General features: G+C 34.2%; 1 protein-coding gene across 1 annotated transcript in view; it reads left to right on the plus strand.

The window, feature by feature from the left end:
• The window catches only part of LOC128680840 (cell adhesion molecule Dscam2-like), a 55,528-nt gene extending 39,162 nt beyond the window's left edge, over nt 1–16,366 (plus strand). The window contains exons 21-32 of the mRNA XM_053764282.1: nt 606–735; nt 1,774–1,958; nt 3,056–3,235; nt 3,942–4,139; nt 4,479–4,679; nt 5,213–5,373; nt 6,517–6,709; nt 8,129–8,246; nt 10,889–11,043; nt 11,414–11,527; nt 13,636–13,713; nt 15,696–16,366. Of these exons, the coding sequence (XP_053620257.1) occupies nt 606–735; nt 1,774–1,958; nt 3,056–3,235; nt 3,942–4,139; nt 4,479–4,679; nt 5,213–5,373; nt 6,517–6,709; nt 8,129–8,246; nt 10,889–11,043; nt 11,414–11,527; nt 13,636–13,713; nt 15,696–15,724 (1,742 nt within the window). The 3' untranslated portion in view covers nt 15,725–16,366. The remainder of the gene's footprint in view (nt 1–605; nt 736–1,773; nt 1,959–3,055; nt 3,236–3,941; nt 4,140–4,478; nt 4,680–5,212; nt 5,374–6,516; nt 6,710–8,128; nt 8,247–10,888; nt 11,044–11,413; nt 11,528–13,635; nt 13,714–15,695) is intronic.
• Nucleotides 16,367–17,767: the final 1,401 nt, after the last annotated feature.

Here is a 17,767-nt window from a genome sequence, read left to right on the forward strand (position 1 = left end):
TTCCTTACTTCCAAAGATAGATACAATCAAGCGCACATGGCATACCTTTTATGTAACTCTGTTCGGAGGTAATTCGCAATAATTTCGTTACAAAAAATGATGTCTAAAAATTAGGCTAGATTTTCGCTTCCAACATAACACTGACACTGAGAAGTCACCAAATTGTGATTTTCTCTTTTTTATTGGAGTATTTTTTGTGATTTCATTATAATGTTCTTATTCTTATATGTATATATGGGTATGTATACTACAAATAAAGATTTCTTACACACTCAGGGTTGATGTGTTGTCGATTATATCTTGGTTTTCAGTCTTTTATTTTCCAGTCGTACTTATGCTAAAAATTCACTTTCGGCTTCAGTTTCAAAGCTTTTTCCTTGCTCCTTGGTAACCTAAAAGAAGAAGAATCTATTGATTTACATAGGAAATATAAGCGACGCGAAGAAATTCAATGTTATTTTACCAACGCCATCTAAACTTAGCCTATAATTTCAAAAACAAATTTAACTCTACTCATATAACAGCATAAAAAATAAAATAGTCTTAAGCCAACCAAACAAGTCTGAACTAGTTCGAGCTGGTTCAAGTTTTAATATGATTCGCAGTGCCAGATGCGCCTTCGGAAATAAAACTACTGGTGCAGTCCTCCAACTCTCTATTGGTGAGCTGGAAGAAACCCAATCAACCGAATGGAAGACTGTTGCATTATACAATTTACTGCAAGCCTACGGCGAGGTGAGAAAGGTTTTTTTTTTTTTTAATTTTAATTAGGTTTCCAGCACTGGCTTTCGCAAACGTTTATCAATATATATGTATTTGTTATAAAATATAGTATCGTTGAGTTAGTATCCCATAACACAAGTCTAGAACTTACTTTGGGGCTAGTTCAATCTGTGTGATTTGTCCTAATATATTTCTTTATTTTTGCAGCGATAGTTTTTAGATTTGATTTGTGAAGTAAGTGTTTTATGTTTCCCAGTGGGCTTTATTTATGTTCTCTGTTTTAGCAGGAAACAGAGAACATAAATAAAGCTTGGAAAACTATTATATAATTTGGGGTTTTAGCAAGAATTTTAAGTATCATTTATTATATTTAAGTATTTGCATTACAGTTGCTACGTACGTTATCACTGTAGCCGATAATCTTCCAAACATAACAATAACATATATCCATAACAATAATTTCATGTTCAATTTAGCACACTATAGAAAAACTCGTAGAGTAATTGGACCATATTTTTCATTCCTAAAACATGTGTCAAATTTTTAAAATCCATTGAAGTTTTCATTGAAACCAAAAAGTTTCAGCGTCAAATTCAAATTATTTTTTTGATTTATACTTTTTTTATATATAAATATTAGATACACAGATTGAGCTAGCCCCAAGGTAAGTTCGAGACTTGTGTTATGGGATACTAACTCAACGTCACTATATTTAATGACAAATACATATATAGATAAACATCCAAGACCCGGGCAAATCAGAAAAAGATCATTTTCCATCATGACCCGTCCGAGGATCGAACCCGAGACCTCTCGGTTCAGAGGCAAGCACTTTACTACTGCGTCATCGAGATCGTTAAAGTTAGGTAAGTATACAAAAAAGAACCGAAAATAAAAGTGTATTTGAAAGTAACGATCGAGTTATGTTTGCCTATGCCGGCATTGGAGACACTAAAACTGGATGAGAGTATACAAGTCTCTTTTTAATAGCAAATGATAAGGATTTGCTATTAATATAATATATATTTACAATACTTATTTTAACAACAGCAACGACGGACCCCAAACTATCAGAACTGATGCTCAGCAAACCCACGACGCGTACGAGCGAACCCAGGCGGTGGAACTGAAGGCTTTGTCTGATGGCAGACAGTATGATGTGTGGGTCACAGCCAGCACTGTCGTCGGCGAAGGACCTGATAGCAAACATGTTACCAATACACCATCACAGAAAGGTATTACTAGCTATAAGAAAGGTCTCTATCTATAAGCATAAAAATTTAATCCATAATATAACAGAATAATAATTCATAATGATTTTTAAGCATAACGTTGTTACACATAATGTTCTTACGCATAACAATTTGAACCATAACTAACCTAACCTAACCCAACCTAAAAGTTAATTATGCCACATTTACCCGTATGCCAAAAATCAATTATGCCTTAGACCTATTATGCCAAAATACTGTTTGCTAAAATCGTTATGCCAAAGAACAATAGGACTAAATAGTTTATGCGATAAAAAGTATAAGAAACCATAAGAATTCCACTGCTAAAAGTATATATACACATATCTAGAGACTATAAAATGGAGTTCTTAAAAAAGGGAGTGAAACGATTTTTTGGATCATCCAAATAAAGAGACTGCAGCGACCACGTGGGCAGCATACCTGTTTACTTTCTCAGTAGCATAAAAAAGCTTGAGTCCAGCATGCAATAAAAAAAAAAATATCTGAAAAGTATTGATGCCCTGCACTGCTGCTCCAACGGTCATTGGATTTGAATTCGTGTGTTTTGTCTACAATGTGTTCTCATCACGAAATTTTGCAACTAATAAACAGCTATTTTGTATCAAAGATCATCATCGTCATTACTAAATGTAAAGAGGCACAAATTATTAAACTCAATGATGCAGTTTTCTATTTCTTACTCAGTGTTCTAGAAATCTATTTATTATACAAACCGGTTCGAATTAGGGGCATAGGTTAGAAGATCACACCAGTATTAAGATTACTTTAGAAATAAACATCGAAAACAAATATTATGTACTTTTCAATGAGCAAATAGCTTTACGACATTGCAATATGACTATACATCAGGTATCATTTGTATTTAGTAAAATAAGCGATATCTAGTAACACCTGCTTAAGACAGTCTTAGTCGTAATAAATAAATTTTATAGGGACATATCAGACAGATTGATTTAGCCCCAAAGTTACTTCGAAACTTGTGATATGGAATAATAATTCAACGATAATATATTTATAACATATACGTATATAGATGAAAAACCAAAGCTTCTAACCATATACAATTTCTTTCCACACAGTGGTAGCGGGAGTCGCTTCATTAAGTGGAGAAGTCACAGTGGCAGTAAGGAACTCCCTACTTCTAGAATGTAGGAGTGTTGGCTCTCCTCCGCCCAGGACTGTGTGGTACCACAACCAAAACATCATCACTCACCATCCCAGGTTCACGAGGAATAATGATGACAGCCTTTTGATCAAAAGTAAGTTTTGTATCTGTATTTTGGGGCCACTACTTCTAATATTTTAAAAAGGGGTTGTGTCTGTCTGTCCGTCTGTATGAACGATGAAGATGATTTTCCATTTCCTTTAAACAGCTATCTCACTGCAATTTTAATAAACAATTCGCATCAAAAAAATAACTTGTCTTAATGAAATTGGAACATTGGTAGAATCATCGTTTTACTTTTGCTTTGTTTTTATCGATATCTAACGATTCTTAAGATAGAAATAGTGATTCTATTTAATTTTGTAAACTAAAATATTTTTGCATGCATAGGTTAAGGTTAGGTTAATTTATAATTTTGATACTGTGTATCGATTCTGTAAGAGACGTCAAAAAACTCACGTCGGATTCCGCGCGGATATGGCTAATTTGCATTCTGAAATTTCAATTCTTCTAAAACTCACTCGAACACTAGCGCTACACTTGCGGGTACGTCGGCTAGTTGAACTAAACTCACTCCGGAATTCTGACAAATATGTATGAGATGACGTGCAAATTTGCATTCTGTAAGAAAAACGTCAAAAAACTCACGTTGGATTCCGCGCGGAATCTGATGTGAGTTTTTTGAAAGATCCACTAGCGCTAGGCAAGTGATTGCGGGGCGAGGTAGAACTCCCTTGACAATGTCGAAATTCCGCTGTTGAACTAATGCAAATAAATTATCATTAATTATTTTCTCCTAGGCATCGACCAGTCTCTAAGCGGAAACTACACCTGCCTAGCTAAGAATCTCTATGGCTCTGACTCAGTAGTGTATACCGTTAAGGTGCTACCACTACCTGACCCACCAGCTGTCAAGGCAACTCCATACAAAGATTACATTGTGGTCGAATGGGACGATGTTCGCAGCTATGCTAATGACTCTTTGGTGTATGGAATTAGTGAGTTGTTTTTCGTTTGTTATTAATATCAAAATCATTTATTCCCAAATTAGACCTTCACAAGCACTTTTTCAAATATATTATATGGTAATTTCTCATAAATCTACAAATATACAGCTATCGAGACCATGTCAGTTCGGTCGAATTAATTCATCTCTAATATTCATTCACCTGAATATAGTACGTTTCACATTAAATCTTTAATTTTTCAAAAAAATTTGTGATGATATATATATATATATATATATATATATATATATATCATCACAAATTTTCATCAATGGATATTCAAATTAAATTCATATTTCGCCGCGTCTAAGTCAGTATTTCTTGCAAAAGGTTACAATCTGACGTGGCGCGAAGTAGATGGGCCTTGGCAAGAGGCTTGGCCTGTAGCTCGAGAGACCAGGTTACCTGGTCTTCAACAGCACACTCTGGCGGGATTGAAGTGTGGCACTAAGTATTCCATCAGAGTAACGGCTACTGACAATATTGGTACTTCGGCGCCGGCGCATGTTGATGTTACTACGTTGGGAGGCGGTAAGTCTAATGATCTCTGTCGTATTTTAGTGTTGATAATATTCGTTATTAAAGGCATATCTTGTATTGTAACGAATTTCTTGTTGCATTTAATTAATTTATACAATTTATAGGAAAGTTCGTGAAAATAAATTTATAGGAAAGTTCGTAAAAAGAAATTTCAAAATTTTCGATTTCTTTTCAGCTCCAATCCTTGTGCATCCTGTTTCAAACTATTAGTAGCCACACATTTTTGCTTATTTTATTATGGCTATACTTTTTTTTTTACTGCCAGTTTAAAAACTTTTTCAAATCGTCTGGCATCCAAAACCAGGTACCCCATTTATCATTTATACTGTTATATTATAAAAAGGTAAGCGTTTGTGAGTTTGTATTTTGAGGCGGGTAATCTCCGAAACTACCGAATCGATTTCTAAAATTCTTTCACTATTCGAAAGGTATATTATCCAAGATTATTATAGGCTATATTTTATCCCAAAATTCCCACGGGAGCGAAGCCCCGGGCAACATCTAATCATCAATATTTTGTATAGCACCAATTTCGCCGCCATCGACGGACTGGTTGTGGAGCAACGCGACGCACATCTACATCCAGCTGAGCGGGTGGGATGATGGCGGGTGTGACGTCACCAAGTGGGAGGTGGACTACAGAATCCTCGGCTCGCATTCTTGGCACAGAGCTGAGAATAAAGCGGTAAATAATAAAGTATATTTTATTGTTTACTTACTACAAGGTGCCTGCGCCTAATAAGTTTCCTTTTGTGTTAGGGTAGTTTAAAAAAAATAGGTAAATTGCATTGTTTTGATCATTTTTATGATTTCGTTCTTTTTTTTGTTTATACATTTACTGGGGTGGAGGGTTGATAACCTGAGATACAGGAATCTTCCTAGTTTAGGGATCAACCCTCCATAATCCTTCTTCCTTCATTAAGGAAGTTATTATTCATATTAAGATAATTTAAGTAATTCTTAAGTTGTTTTGTAAACTTTTTAGCAGTTATGGTGAGACAATAAAGATTTATTTTTATTTATTTATTAATATATTATAGAGGTATATTAACGTTAATAAAAATTTACTCATACAGGCTTCAAAGCAAAATAAATTTGAAAGAAGTCTTTCAAAAATTTTATTTGCTTCCAATAAGTTTATTACTTCACATACTTCATTCATACTTCTTGATGCAAATGAAAACGTTATTAATATGATTAGAAACGGAGATGGTGTATTAAAATGAAACCCTCAAAATTGTGTCTGTGCGCTAAATTAATTTGGGTGATGGATTCCATTAAGGAGCGGCAAAAAGAAGTGAAATCTTTTTAGGAATTGTGGTTAACCAACTTTTCTTTTATAAATTAGATTTATTTTTTACTTCTGAGTTATGGATTTCATACTTAAGGTTTTGTGAAATTGAATTCAGTTGTTAGTTATGTAATTACATAGTAAAAATGCAAATATATTGGTTATGGTAATAACTTTGAGCCTAGGTCGATGGGGTCTATCAGATCATCAGATTTTTAATTATATTTCAAAAATACTGGTCGATGTAAAATCATTGTTTTGGCTTCTATTAGTGCCATAAAGACCCCTCATAATAAGTTTTTATTTAATATCTCCTATGTACAGACATACAGAATGTTATATAAGTACTAAATATTGTTAAAAAATTGTAAACAAAAAATTACATAGTTGCTTTCAATTCTTGAGTCTGTCTACCTCATTACTGATAGAGACTTGAAAATGTACTGTGTAAATTTGCTACAAGTCTTAGAGGTTTTATACGTAGATCCCGAACGTCACACCCACGAAATATTATCCTTATTCATAATTTTTTCTTAGCCAATGGATTTAAACCTCGGCTGGAGCTATATGGAAACTCACTACCAGGCTCCCCCATTGCGCTCCATACCAACATCCTACGCGGTCGGAACTCTCGCTCCCGCAAACTGGTACCAGCTGCGAGTGACTGCGACAAATGATGCTGGCGTAGCTTCTACTGTTTATACGTATGCTACAAAGAATGTTGATGGAGGTGAGTGGTTAGATGCAGTGCACCGGGATGTACAGTCAACAGCACATCGAGTTACCCTGCATGAACTTCTATGGCGTGGTAATAGCAGCGAGTTTACAATGAATTGGGGTTGATGTGCCGTTGACTGTACATTGACGAGACAAATTGTTGGGTAACATACTCGTAGGTTATAAATATCTTGGACAGCTGAGAGGCAACAGTAGTAACCCCAAAGAAGGTTGACATCAGGCAGGCGGTAGTAAAATCACGGCCAAATTAAAAATAGAGGTTTTATACGTAGATCCCGAACTTTGCGGCATCACACCCACGAATGACTAAAAACAGGCGAAGAGAGAGACAGAATAGATGAACAGACAGAAAGGACATCCGGCCCCGTGACGGATTCTTTACTGTTATTGAACAATATCTATGGTCGTAATAAATGAAACTCTTGTGTAGTGGCAATTAAAATTTAAATATATATTGGAAACCAAGAATACAACTCAACTATCGGCGGCAATTTTCTTGACAGTGAAAAATATTTGAAATTAGAATAACGTTGTCAACTTATTTCTCTAATACAATTTTGGTGGCCAGTGCAGTTATTTTATTGTTATTTAAATCCTGGACAGTTATGTTCGTATAACAAAAAAATATTTCTAAATTTCTTTCTGTTAGAAACAACATACAAACAACGTCTACCACGTTAAATAAAAAGTTAAAAAATGCTTGTTTTTCATATTCTAAACTCATTCTTCAATTTGGGACTATGTGGAATGTTTTTCACATAGTCCTAAGTTTGACTTTACATAACAACAAGTGGTGATATACATCACTTGTTGACGTCAAAAATATTCCAATCAGAGTAACGCAAACATGGACTTGTTTAGTAAACTTTTTGATAGTTTTCGATTTTGATCACCGGCCCATATAACCTAGTCAATTTGTACTAAGATTTGAATCAAAACTAATCAAGTGAACGAGCAGATTTGATCATTCGCTCAAACCTTAGACCTTGTTAAACTGCTGTCAAAACTTTAGCTATTAAACCAGCGATTGTCGACAAAGTGACGTCATCAATTTAAGTTCAGACGTCAGGATAATGTCAAATTCGAGAAGCATCAATCTCTACGATATTAGTTTGAAATTTGTCAATTAGACGTGTAACGGTTGTTATCATTATAAATCCTAACTAATATTATAAATGTGAAAGTAAGTTTGTTTCTTTCTTACCTCTTCACGCTCTATCTACTCAATCAATCTTCATGAAAATCTGTCTTGCGAAAAAAAAAAATTCTACAAAAAAGACGTTTTACATGTTTTACGTGATCAATTTTTTCACGATAACTGAATAGAACTTGGCGTCAATATCATTTTATATCATAACTGTTACGATTTAAAAACGGTCTATAAGAACTAATAGATAGTCATTTGTTTTAGGGGAAATTGGGCCGCCGTCGGAATTCCTTGACATCAACACGCTGGTCATCGTATGCAGCTCCGTGCTCCTAGTGGTTTGTCTCATTGCCTTCTTCTGCATCCTGTTTAGGAGACACAGGTAAGTTTGTTTGTTTGTAAACTCTTTATAAAACAAAACTTTACTCACAAAAAACACATACAATAAGTGCAATTTTATATTTGCTGTGTGGTTATATCACGTTTAATACAATAACTTCGATTATAGACATTAATATGAAATCTTTGAATTATTATTATATAATAATAAAGGTTTATTTTCCTCTTTAACCAAAAGTTTTAAAAGTTAGTTTTATTTTGTGATTAAGACATGTTCACCCTTGTAAGGCGACTAGTACCTGAAAGAGAGTCCTATGGAAACGACCTACAAGTAGTTAATCACATTGGATCACATATTTTTAATGTTTTGTTTCAATTTACTGGAACAATAAATTAGAAAACGTGCAATTTAAATGTCATCAAGGATGATATGAGTGGCAATGGTCTAACAACTAAAGATGCCAAATGGCTGTGCATGTGGTGAAGAAAAAGAAGAAAAACTCTGACCCGCCAATGCAAAGGAAATACCGCAAATGCATCCAGATAAGAGAGAAAAAGAAAAAAACCGGTTGCACTCAGGTAGTGCCGGTAGTAGTGGAAACTTTTAACTATAAACTTAACTAAAATATTCACGTTGTGCATTTTTGATGTCTTGCGAATATTCGATTCACATGTCCTGACGCGAGTTTAACATTTTTTAACTATCGTAAAAAGTGCACAACGCCTCTAAAGAAGTTTTCACTTCAAAAATAGTGTACGAACATAACTGTTAACTATGAAAATTGTTATTTGATAGCGAGACTACAAAACCACTATTCGTTTCTACCACAAGAGAGGTAATAGAAATAACATCCCCGTTTCCTTTGCATTCGAAATGCTTCTATATTACTTTGTAACATTCTGCTGTAACCACATTATCATAAAATAACTAAAGTGCAGAAGGTAGAATTTTTCAGCGACTTAATATGTCACTTAATTTTTCCACGTCGATTGGATTTATTACCCATTGTAAATTGCAATTTAAAGAGTTTCGTCAGAAAAATTATATTTATTATTTATAATTATTTTTCGTGATCACAAGCAGGTACAGTAGGCATTTAATGTTAAATAATAGCACACTACAGAGTGGGAACAGCTACTAAACATGTTGAACTGCTGAGTGTCAAAACCGGCTGGTTATATTTTTTGTAGTTTTTTTGTTATACTTAGATTTGAAGACTTGATGAATCAATACTTAAACTAGGCTTGACGAATAGTCACTTACTACTAGAAAGTAAATTACCTTCAGAGGACGAAGTACGGGTTTTCATTTCACTTCTCACGATTCGAAGTGAGACACAGCGAACCAATCACATTGCGGTGTGGTTGTCGTTGCGTCACAAATGGCTCACTGTGATTTGTTACCTGCGTCTCACGGCGAATCGATACACACACTCGATGATGACACATTGACACACACAGATTCCCGTTATAAAATTTATTGTCGTAAAAATATTTTAAAATTCAATAAAAAATAATCTAAAATTATAAGGTTGGCTCTTTTCTGTGTGTTATTTATTTTATACAATTAGACTAAAACACATTAATTTATCTTACATTACTTTGTAAGTTTGCAGCGACCAATCCGAATGTAAATAGACGTTTTAATTTAAATGGGTTTCATTAACTAGTTTCGAGTGCCTTAGTGACATGTTGAGTGAAGAATACAAAGTTACTGTTATAATTATTTATTCAAGTTGACTTTTCATACATTTTCATTATTATGTCTACATGCTCAATGCATGATATTGAATAACTTTTCCTATAGGAGCAACGTAATCGAGAAAAACATATCGACTGTTTCGTACAAAAGCCTAGGTAACTTGAAAAATTTATGAATCAGCAGATGTTTTTCGGGGTTGCTTTCATACGAAATGTTGATTAAAATCACGGAAATGGACATTAATGGCATAAAGACAAAATAATGCTATTGTTTGCAAAGTCATCCTGTAATATGAATATTTTCTTCTGTGAATGCTAAAGTATATTCTAGATTAACAGAAAAGTAATCTCAAAAACAAAAGACACAATTTTTTTAAATAATTATTGTTATTTTGCTCAGAAATACAACCAGAAAACAAGTCCCAAAAATATCTCATGTCTATTGAAATTGGGTCTTAAAATTACAATTATCATGTACGCAACTATAGTCGCAAGTATAGTCGCCTTTTCCAGGCAGAACAAATGTTCGATGACTTTTTATTTTAAAAATCTACAATTAAACTTTCTGCTTGATCCCAAGTTTTGACTGGCAATCTGGCTTCATTTATTTAGCACATTATGAAGTGTGAGAAATAACGTTTCAATAAACAAACCTAAGCCATCAAGAGTCTGCCTAATTTAATTTCATAGATTGTTCCTAAACGACCTCGATGGCGCAGTGGTATAAAGTTCTTGCCTCTGAACCGAGAGCCTCTCTGCCTCTGATTCGATCTCCGGTCGGGTCATGGTGGAAAATGATCTTTTTCTAATTGGCTCGGGTCTTGAATATTTATCCATATATGTTTTTGTTATAAAAATATAGTAGGTACCGTTCAGTTAGTATCCCATAACACAAGTCTCGAACTTACTTTGGGGCTAGCTCAATCTGTGTGATTTGTCCTAATATGTTTATTTATTATTTATTTATATAACATTTTTTAATAGACAAAACTACACGTCGCAATACCGCCACTCGATAGCCGAAGAGGTCAAGTCAAGAAATGAGAGTGTGGCTTCCCATTCGGAGCATAAGGAGAGGTATGCTCACGCGCCGAGGATATACACGTCGCCAATACATCCGCGGAAAAGCAGTAAAAACGGTAATAATTCCACTTAAGTCGAAGTCACACTCATTTATTCACATATCACACCTTCACAGGCCCTTATTCCATTTTTTTCCATTTATTCCATTTTTTTTCATTTTTTTTATTCCGTTTTTTTTTTTATTTTTTCCTTTTTTTTAATTTTTTTTTCCATTTAGTAAATTTACAAATTTAAATGGTGCTGTAATTGAATTAGATCAAGTAAACTCTTTGTTTATTTGATCTAATTCCTATATTCTATTTAATTAGTTACCTATATTCTATTTTGAAAAACCCAACTGTATATTTTATCTTTTTTGAAGTGTCGAAAATGACACTTGTCCAAATTCATACTAAATTCATAGAATTTATTTTCTCATTCCTCTAGAAATGTTCGAGATCAGTCCCTACGCAGAGTTTGCGTTAGGGTTCCGTTCGTTCGACCACGTGGAGAACCAAGATCTGCCGAGTCGTCTGCCAAGTAGACCACGATTTGATACTGGTAAGTATCTCTTTCTCATTCTCACATATATTGCATTCAGGTTGGTAACGCAGCGAGGCCCAAGATCTGTTTAAAAAAAGCATCTCAATATTTCGGAAATTCGGCTGTGATTTTACAAGTTGCCGTCTGGTATCAACCCTTCTTGGAAATGCTATTGCTACCAATCAGCTGACAAGGCACTTGGTCGCCTACAACTTTTTTTTCTCACTCACACCTTCGCTTTAGTCTTATTCGTGCCAATTCATTAATTTAATTTTGCAACAGAAAAAACAGAAACAAAGGTGAATTGGACCCATGAAATTAGTAGGTACTCCGGGTGCCCACTAATTCCATGCACCGTCAACTTTGACGTGGGCAGAAAGGCGCAAAGTACGCCATTTTGTCTAACGTCTGCGGTGCACCGGTTAAAGCCGTAGTCAAATTTGACGGTACAACTCCCTAAGTACATTCAATTCGATCTAATAATGCCTTTATTATTCCTGTCGTATTTATGTAATTCTATAAACATTTAATTGCTCGCAATAATCTTCTGTCTTCCGGAGAACGATCGTAAAATAGGCGTAAAGATGAATTTATGATACAATAGCATTTAGCTAATGAAAGGATATATTTTTCTAATTTACGTCGAGATCGGGGAATAATTAACTGCGCTTTCCAACTTTCCTATATAAATACATCACTTTAAAAGACTTACATACAAAAATAAATTATGTAAAATCAGTCGGAAACCAGTATCTTTACGACCTTTGTGTACACGTAGATTTATAAATTTACTAGCCGTTTACACGCGGCTACGCCCGCTTAAATGCCGAGGGCATTTAAGGTACAGTTTTTTTTTCGTATTAAAATGTGATTGGGAAAGTTGAAATAATGAATATCCCCGTCGCATTTAAAATACACACAGCGCCATCTAGTGTTTTTATTGCAAAGTTTATTTTATTAGCCACCTATAAAATACAATACAATTTTTTCCAAAATCCCACTGGAACAATCGTTTTTTTCCCGGATGAAAGGCACCTATATCCTTCTCCATACTCTTAATAATATTATGCGAAATTTCAAGAAGCTTGCTTGTAGTAGATTGATTGAGACTCGTGAAGAGGTAACAAACAAACTTACTTTCGCATTAGCCGAAATTTCAAGAAGCTTGCTTGTAGTAGATTGATTGAGACTCGTGAAGAGGTAACAAACAAACTTACTTTCGCATTAGCCCACCTCTTGAATGTCTATGAAAATATGCTTAGGATTTAGTGAACATTCCAAAAGAATTGCGAAAATTGGAATTAGATTTTATGAAAGCCAAATAAGCGAGTTACTAGATAATTTATATTAGTTGAGATAATTTGATTGAAGAATTTCTTAAACGTACTAAATATGATTAAAGTTGATTCTAATGTGATTAATGATTTCTTCTACAAAACAATACGAGCGAGAGTTTTACTCGTCGCACATTAGCGACGTCATAATTCATGCTAATGCAATTTTAGCTGCAGTACGAAATGCAATTACCCAAGCCTGTCTGGATGTGCAATGCACCATCCTTGTTTTGTACTAGATAACTTTTAACACCATACATTTTTTTATAATATCTAAACTCGAATTCTGTATTTTAAATATTAAATGTTTGAACCATTACTTCTTGTTGTGATAAAGTTACTTATTTATTTATAGATGAAATAACTTGTTGTCAAGGAGATCTTATTGCATTCAAATTGTGACAAAAAATCATGTTCGTGCAGTAGACCATTGAGGAGTTCCCACGTCTCGAGCCGTTCCTGGGTGCACCATCTGGTCATGCTTATCATAATAATAAATAAATAAATATATCAGGACAAATCACACAGATTGAGCTAGCCCCAAAGTAAGTTCGAGACTTGTGTTGTGAGATACTAACTCAACGATACTATATTTTAACCCAAGACCCGGGCCAATCAGAAAAAGATCATTTTCCATAATGACCCGACCGGAGAACGAACCCGGGACCTCTCGGTTCAGAGGCAAGCACTTTACCACTGCGCCGCCGAGGTCGTCAATACATTGCAAATTAAATAAAAGCTTAAAAGATGTTTGTGTCATCTCAATCAATAATATATTGTGGTTTGTTACAGAGACAAGTTTCCAAAATCGTTCGGAGTCTGATGACAGTGACAGTACTTCAAAAGCCACCGTAACAGCGATGCCAAGACGTAAGTGAACATTACCCTCCTTTTAATGACGTTGGTTAGGAAAGGGAAGTAAAAACAATTAAAAGATCTCTTATTACCATTTTTTTTGCAAAGTTGTGACATGATACGCGGGGCTGAGGCACATGGGTGGGATAAGCGGTTCCCCAATAGCCACATGATATGTTAATTATTTATGACTGTCAGGGAATTCTATTTGCATTGATTAAAAAATATATTTTTACGCAAGATTTCATTACATGCAGATGGGAGAACACATAAACATACATCCCATCGAAGCTTGTAAAAACTTATTTTTTTAATTCTTCTATTTTTATATTTGATATTTTTTGTGTTAAATTTAATGATAATCATATTTTTTTATCATTAAGTAGTAATACAGTCAACAGCACATCAACCTACCCAAATTCATTCATTCGTCGCTATTACCGCGCCATAAAGGTACATGCAGGGTTACATGATGTGCTGTTGACTGTACCCCACTGTGGATGTGTAATGAAAAGTGTCTACCGAAATTTTCACACATTTTTGTCTACCGCGTATTTTTAAATAGAATACTATTATTTCGCCAAAAATGCTGCTATTGCACTATTTTCGCCGGACTTCGCTCCCAATCAATAAACAAACAAGAATTCCTCCCATTCAAATAGAAAAACAGGACACATAGACAAACAACAGTATTTATACAGACCGGAGATAGTTTTGGGCCCGTATGGGCTGTTTATTTAACTCGACCGGTACATCTGTGTTTTGAAAAATGTTCTGTGTAAAAACATTATGAGTACTTATATAAAGTAATTCTCTCTCTCTCTCTGTCTCCTCTATTCGCCTGTTCCTGATTTAATTCTGGACTGTGAAACCGCAAAGCCAGCGCAAAACTAAATTGACCAGACTCGCGGCAGTGGTTTTACGACTGACATCGACCATCCTTGGAAATGCTATTGTAGCCACTAGCTGCAAAGTCTGTGCATCCCTTAGTCTCTTTATTTAACATCCACGAGAGGATATATGGTTGTTAGTGGTCCTATGGAACCACACTCCAAAGACGTTACTGAAATTAAAAACAGGAACAAACCAACCGTTTTTTGCGTTTTAAAATCAACACTTAATCAATAGGTATATTATATTTTATCCACATTCCGAATTAAATTTAGTTGGCAACACTGCCAACCCAGATATGGCCGCATTTGACACATTATTGTATAATCTACGATCTGATATAATGCCAGGCGATATTATGGATTCAGCATGAATTTAATTTGGTGTGCCAACATCTTAATTGCTAAAATAATCCCAAAATAGTATATCTTCTTCTGGAGTCCTTAATGGCTATCTACGATTATAAAGACTGGGAACCAACCAAACTAAAACGAAGTTTCTAACAACCAATAGAATTAGTAATTTGTTTTTATTAAATATTCGAGACAGAGAAAACTATTAGACACTGTCATATTTTCCATTTGTCATTGCCATGCATGTTAAATTGCATTGCATGTTAAAATATGTTGTAACGTATGGTTCCGCCCTAAAATAGGACTACTCAATATCCTCCCGTGGATATCGTACAAGTTATACATAGTCTTAGTTGCTGATAGGCAACAATAACATTTCCAAGGAGGGTCCAGCCAAATGTATCGAGAGATATTTTTATCGTTTATTCGGTCGTTATCGGTCAAATACCTAGTAGATATTATTGAGTCTCTAGGTTTCACGACATTACAGCCTCGAATGAATCCAGAAACACACGAAGCTGAGGAGATTGACAATTTAAAAATACGCTATCCATCAATCACATCTTATATATTCACGCTGCTCTGACGTCATAAAATCTCAGTGACATTACTAACACCCGTATATTGACATTGAACAGATTTTGCGAACCCTGGGCCCTGAAGCTCAACGACGGAAGTAACCAAGAAACTCTCAGATTATAGAGAGATATTGAAAAGATTTTCATTTAATAGTGCTTTTTTATATTGTTACAGGACATTGCAGAACACCACACCACAGATAACGACAAAATTAAAAAAAAATGTATACATTTTTTACATTTAAATCGTTAATTTCAACTGTTAAAGCATATCAATAAACAGTATATTAAATATTTAAACAATACTATATTTAGGAGGAATTTAATCTTATAAATTTTATTTTATTTATTTAAACTTATTATAAGACTGATGTTTTAAAAATAGTATAAGATTTTTCCCAATCCTTGAACTGTTTTAACTGCCAAATTTTATATAAATTAGTGTTGACTGCTCATTATTAAATTCGAAATATTGATTTAAATTATTTACTATATATTTCTGAAATAAAGCTTTTGTTTGTTAATTTGCCAACTAAAATCTACATTATAAAATTAATTTAGACTCGTAACTCCTTTTTTTTTTTGGATTCGTAAAAAATATATTCAAAGTATGTAGTTGATTTTAATTTGAGGAAGAAATTATCTAGTCTACTTCCAAATAAACAATAAGTAATAGGTACAGGAAACCGCGTGTCAAGTTACCCTGCATGGATCTTTATACCGCGGTAATAGGGACGAGTTTGCAATGATTTTGGATAGCTTGATGTGTTGTTAACTGTACATAGGTTTTGTTTTAGATATTATAGAATTAATGTGAAAATAGTAATAAATGTTTGAGGTACACTGGTTCGATTTTTATTATTTTTAACCCCCAAGTACACAAGTTAGAGTTATAAGGTTTAACGTGGGTGTGGAACTTTGTCTGTCCGTGACATCATAGAAAACTCTTGCATTGATTTTGGTTTGAAAGATAATTTAATTGAGAGTGTTTTTGCACATTTGAATTTTGAATGTGTGTTCAGTCGTTTTGAAGCCAACAGCTCTTTTTCTAGAGGATGATGACAACAACAAGTCCTGGGATTTTTGAATTTTTAATTTATCTTTTGTTTCCATTATACCGTATGTACTATATACCTGTGATATGAAAGGTGCGAGGGAGACATGAGATTCATGCATTATTTTAAGAATAAAAACTAATTTATTTGTGGACTCACCTACAAGTTTTGCTCGTGCTACATGATATAAGCCATTTTGTACAAAATGAAAAGACAACCGATATAATTCTCTTTGTATATATTATTTGCTTGATTTTAACTTTTCTATTTCAGCTATGGTACAATTACTCTTTCTCATCTGAGCGTTTTCCTGGCTGCTTACTGAGCCATTGAAAGTCCGCTTCTTAATTATAGATATAATATCATTAATGTAGTACCTATAATTTGTTAGTAACTTTGGGGCTGTCTCAATATATGTAATATCGCTTTTCCGCTCCATATAAGTAATATTTTTTATGGGAAATAAGAATCCTTCTTTTTACAATTAAACTTAATTCTTGAATAAGAAACAACTTCCCAGTAACCCGTGTAATAAGTCTAAATATAATAACATAATATATATTATGATGTCATTCCTTTGTAACCATAAATTTATGTCTTTCTACAGGGGATAGTTTATCAAACATCCGAGACATAATTCAAGCCAATATGTGCCATTCGAAACTACCCTCATATTTCTTACCCTGCCATTAAATCATCCATATAATTAAAGTCTATTTGCCTTGAGCACTGACGTGTATTCCTTAAGTAACTACTGGACAGACTTCTAATAGTCGTTAAAATTATGGAACTTGAATGAGGGTTGTGTCTGTAATGTGGAATCACACAGAACGCTTTCTAAGCATAACAAAGGAGTGGTTAAGCATTACCTTCTCTATTTCATATACTAGCTGAGAAAACATCAACTGGAGTGCAGTTTTCCGTCACTGGATGCAGGGACTGACTCGCAAAGAAAGTAGGTATACTCTTTTCATCTTACATTATAAAACCGTCAAAAGTTTTTACATAGGGAGAACAAATCTGTAAAAATTGTAACAATTTGACTTTATTCCTTTATTACAAAGACACCTCACTGCACTAATAGATGCCAAAGGCGTTCTTAAGTTTGTTAACTTTAATGGCCACTATCGCCGAACACAGACAGATGACAACGCGAATAATGAATTTTTATTTACCAAAATCGAGCAACGTA

Source organism: Plodia interpunctella, chromosome 25, assembly GCF_027563975.2.
Source record: "Plodia interpunctella isolate USDA-ARS_2022_Savannah chromosome 25, ilPloInte3.2, whole genome shotgun sequence".
Taxonomy (NCBI): domain Eukaryota; kingdom Metazoa; phylum Arthropoda; class Insecta; order Lepidoptera; family Pyralidae; genus Plodia; species Plodia interpunctella.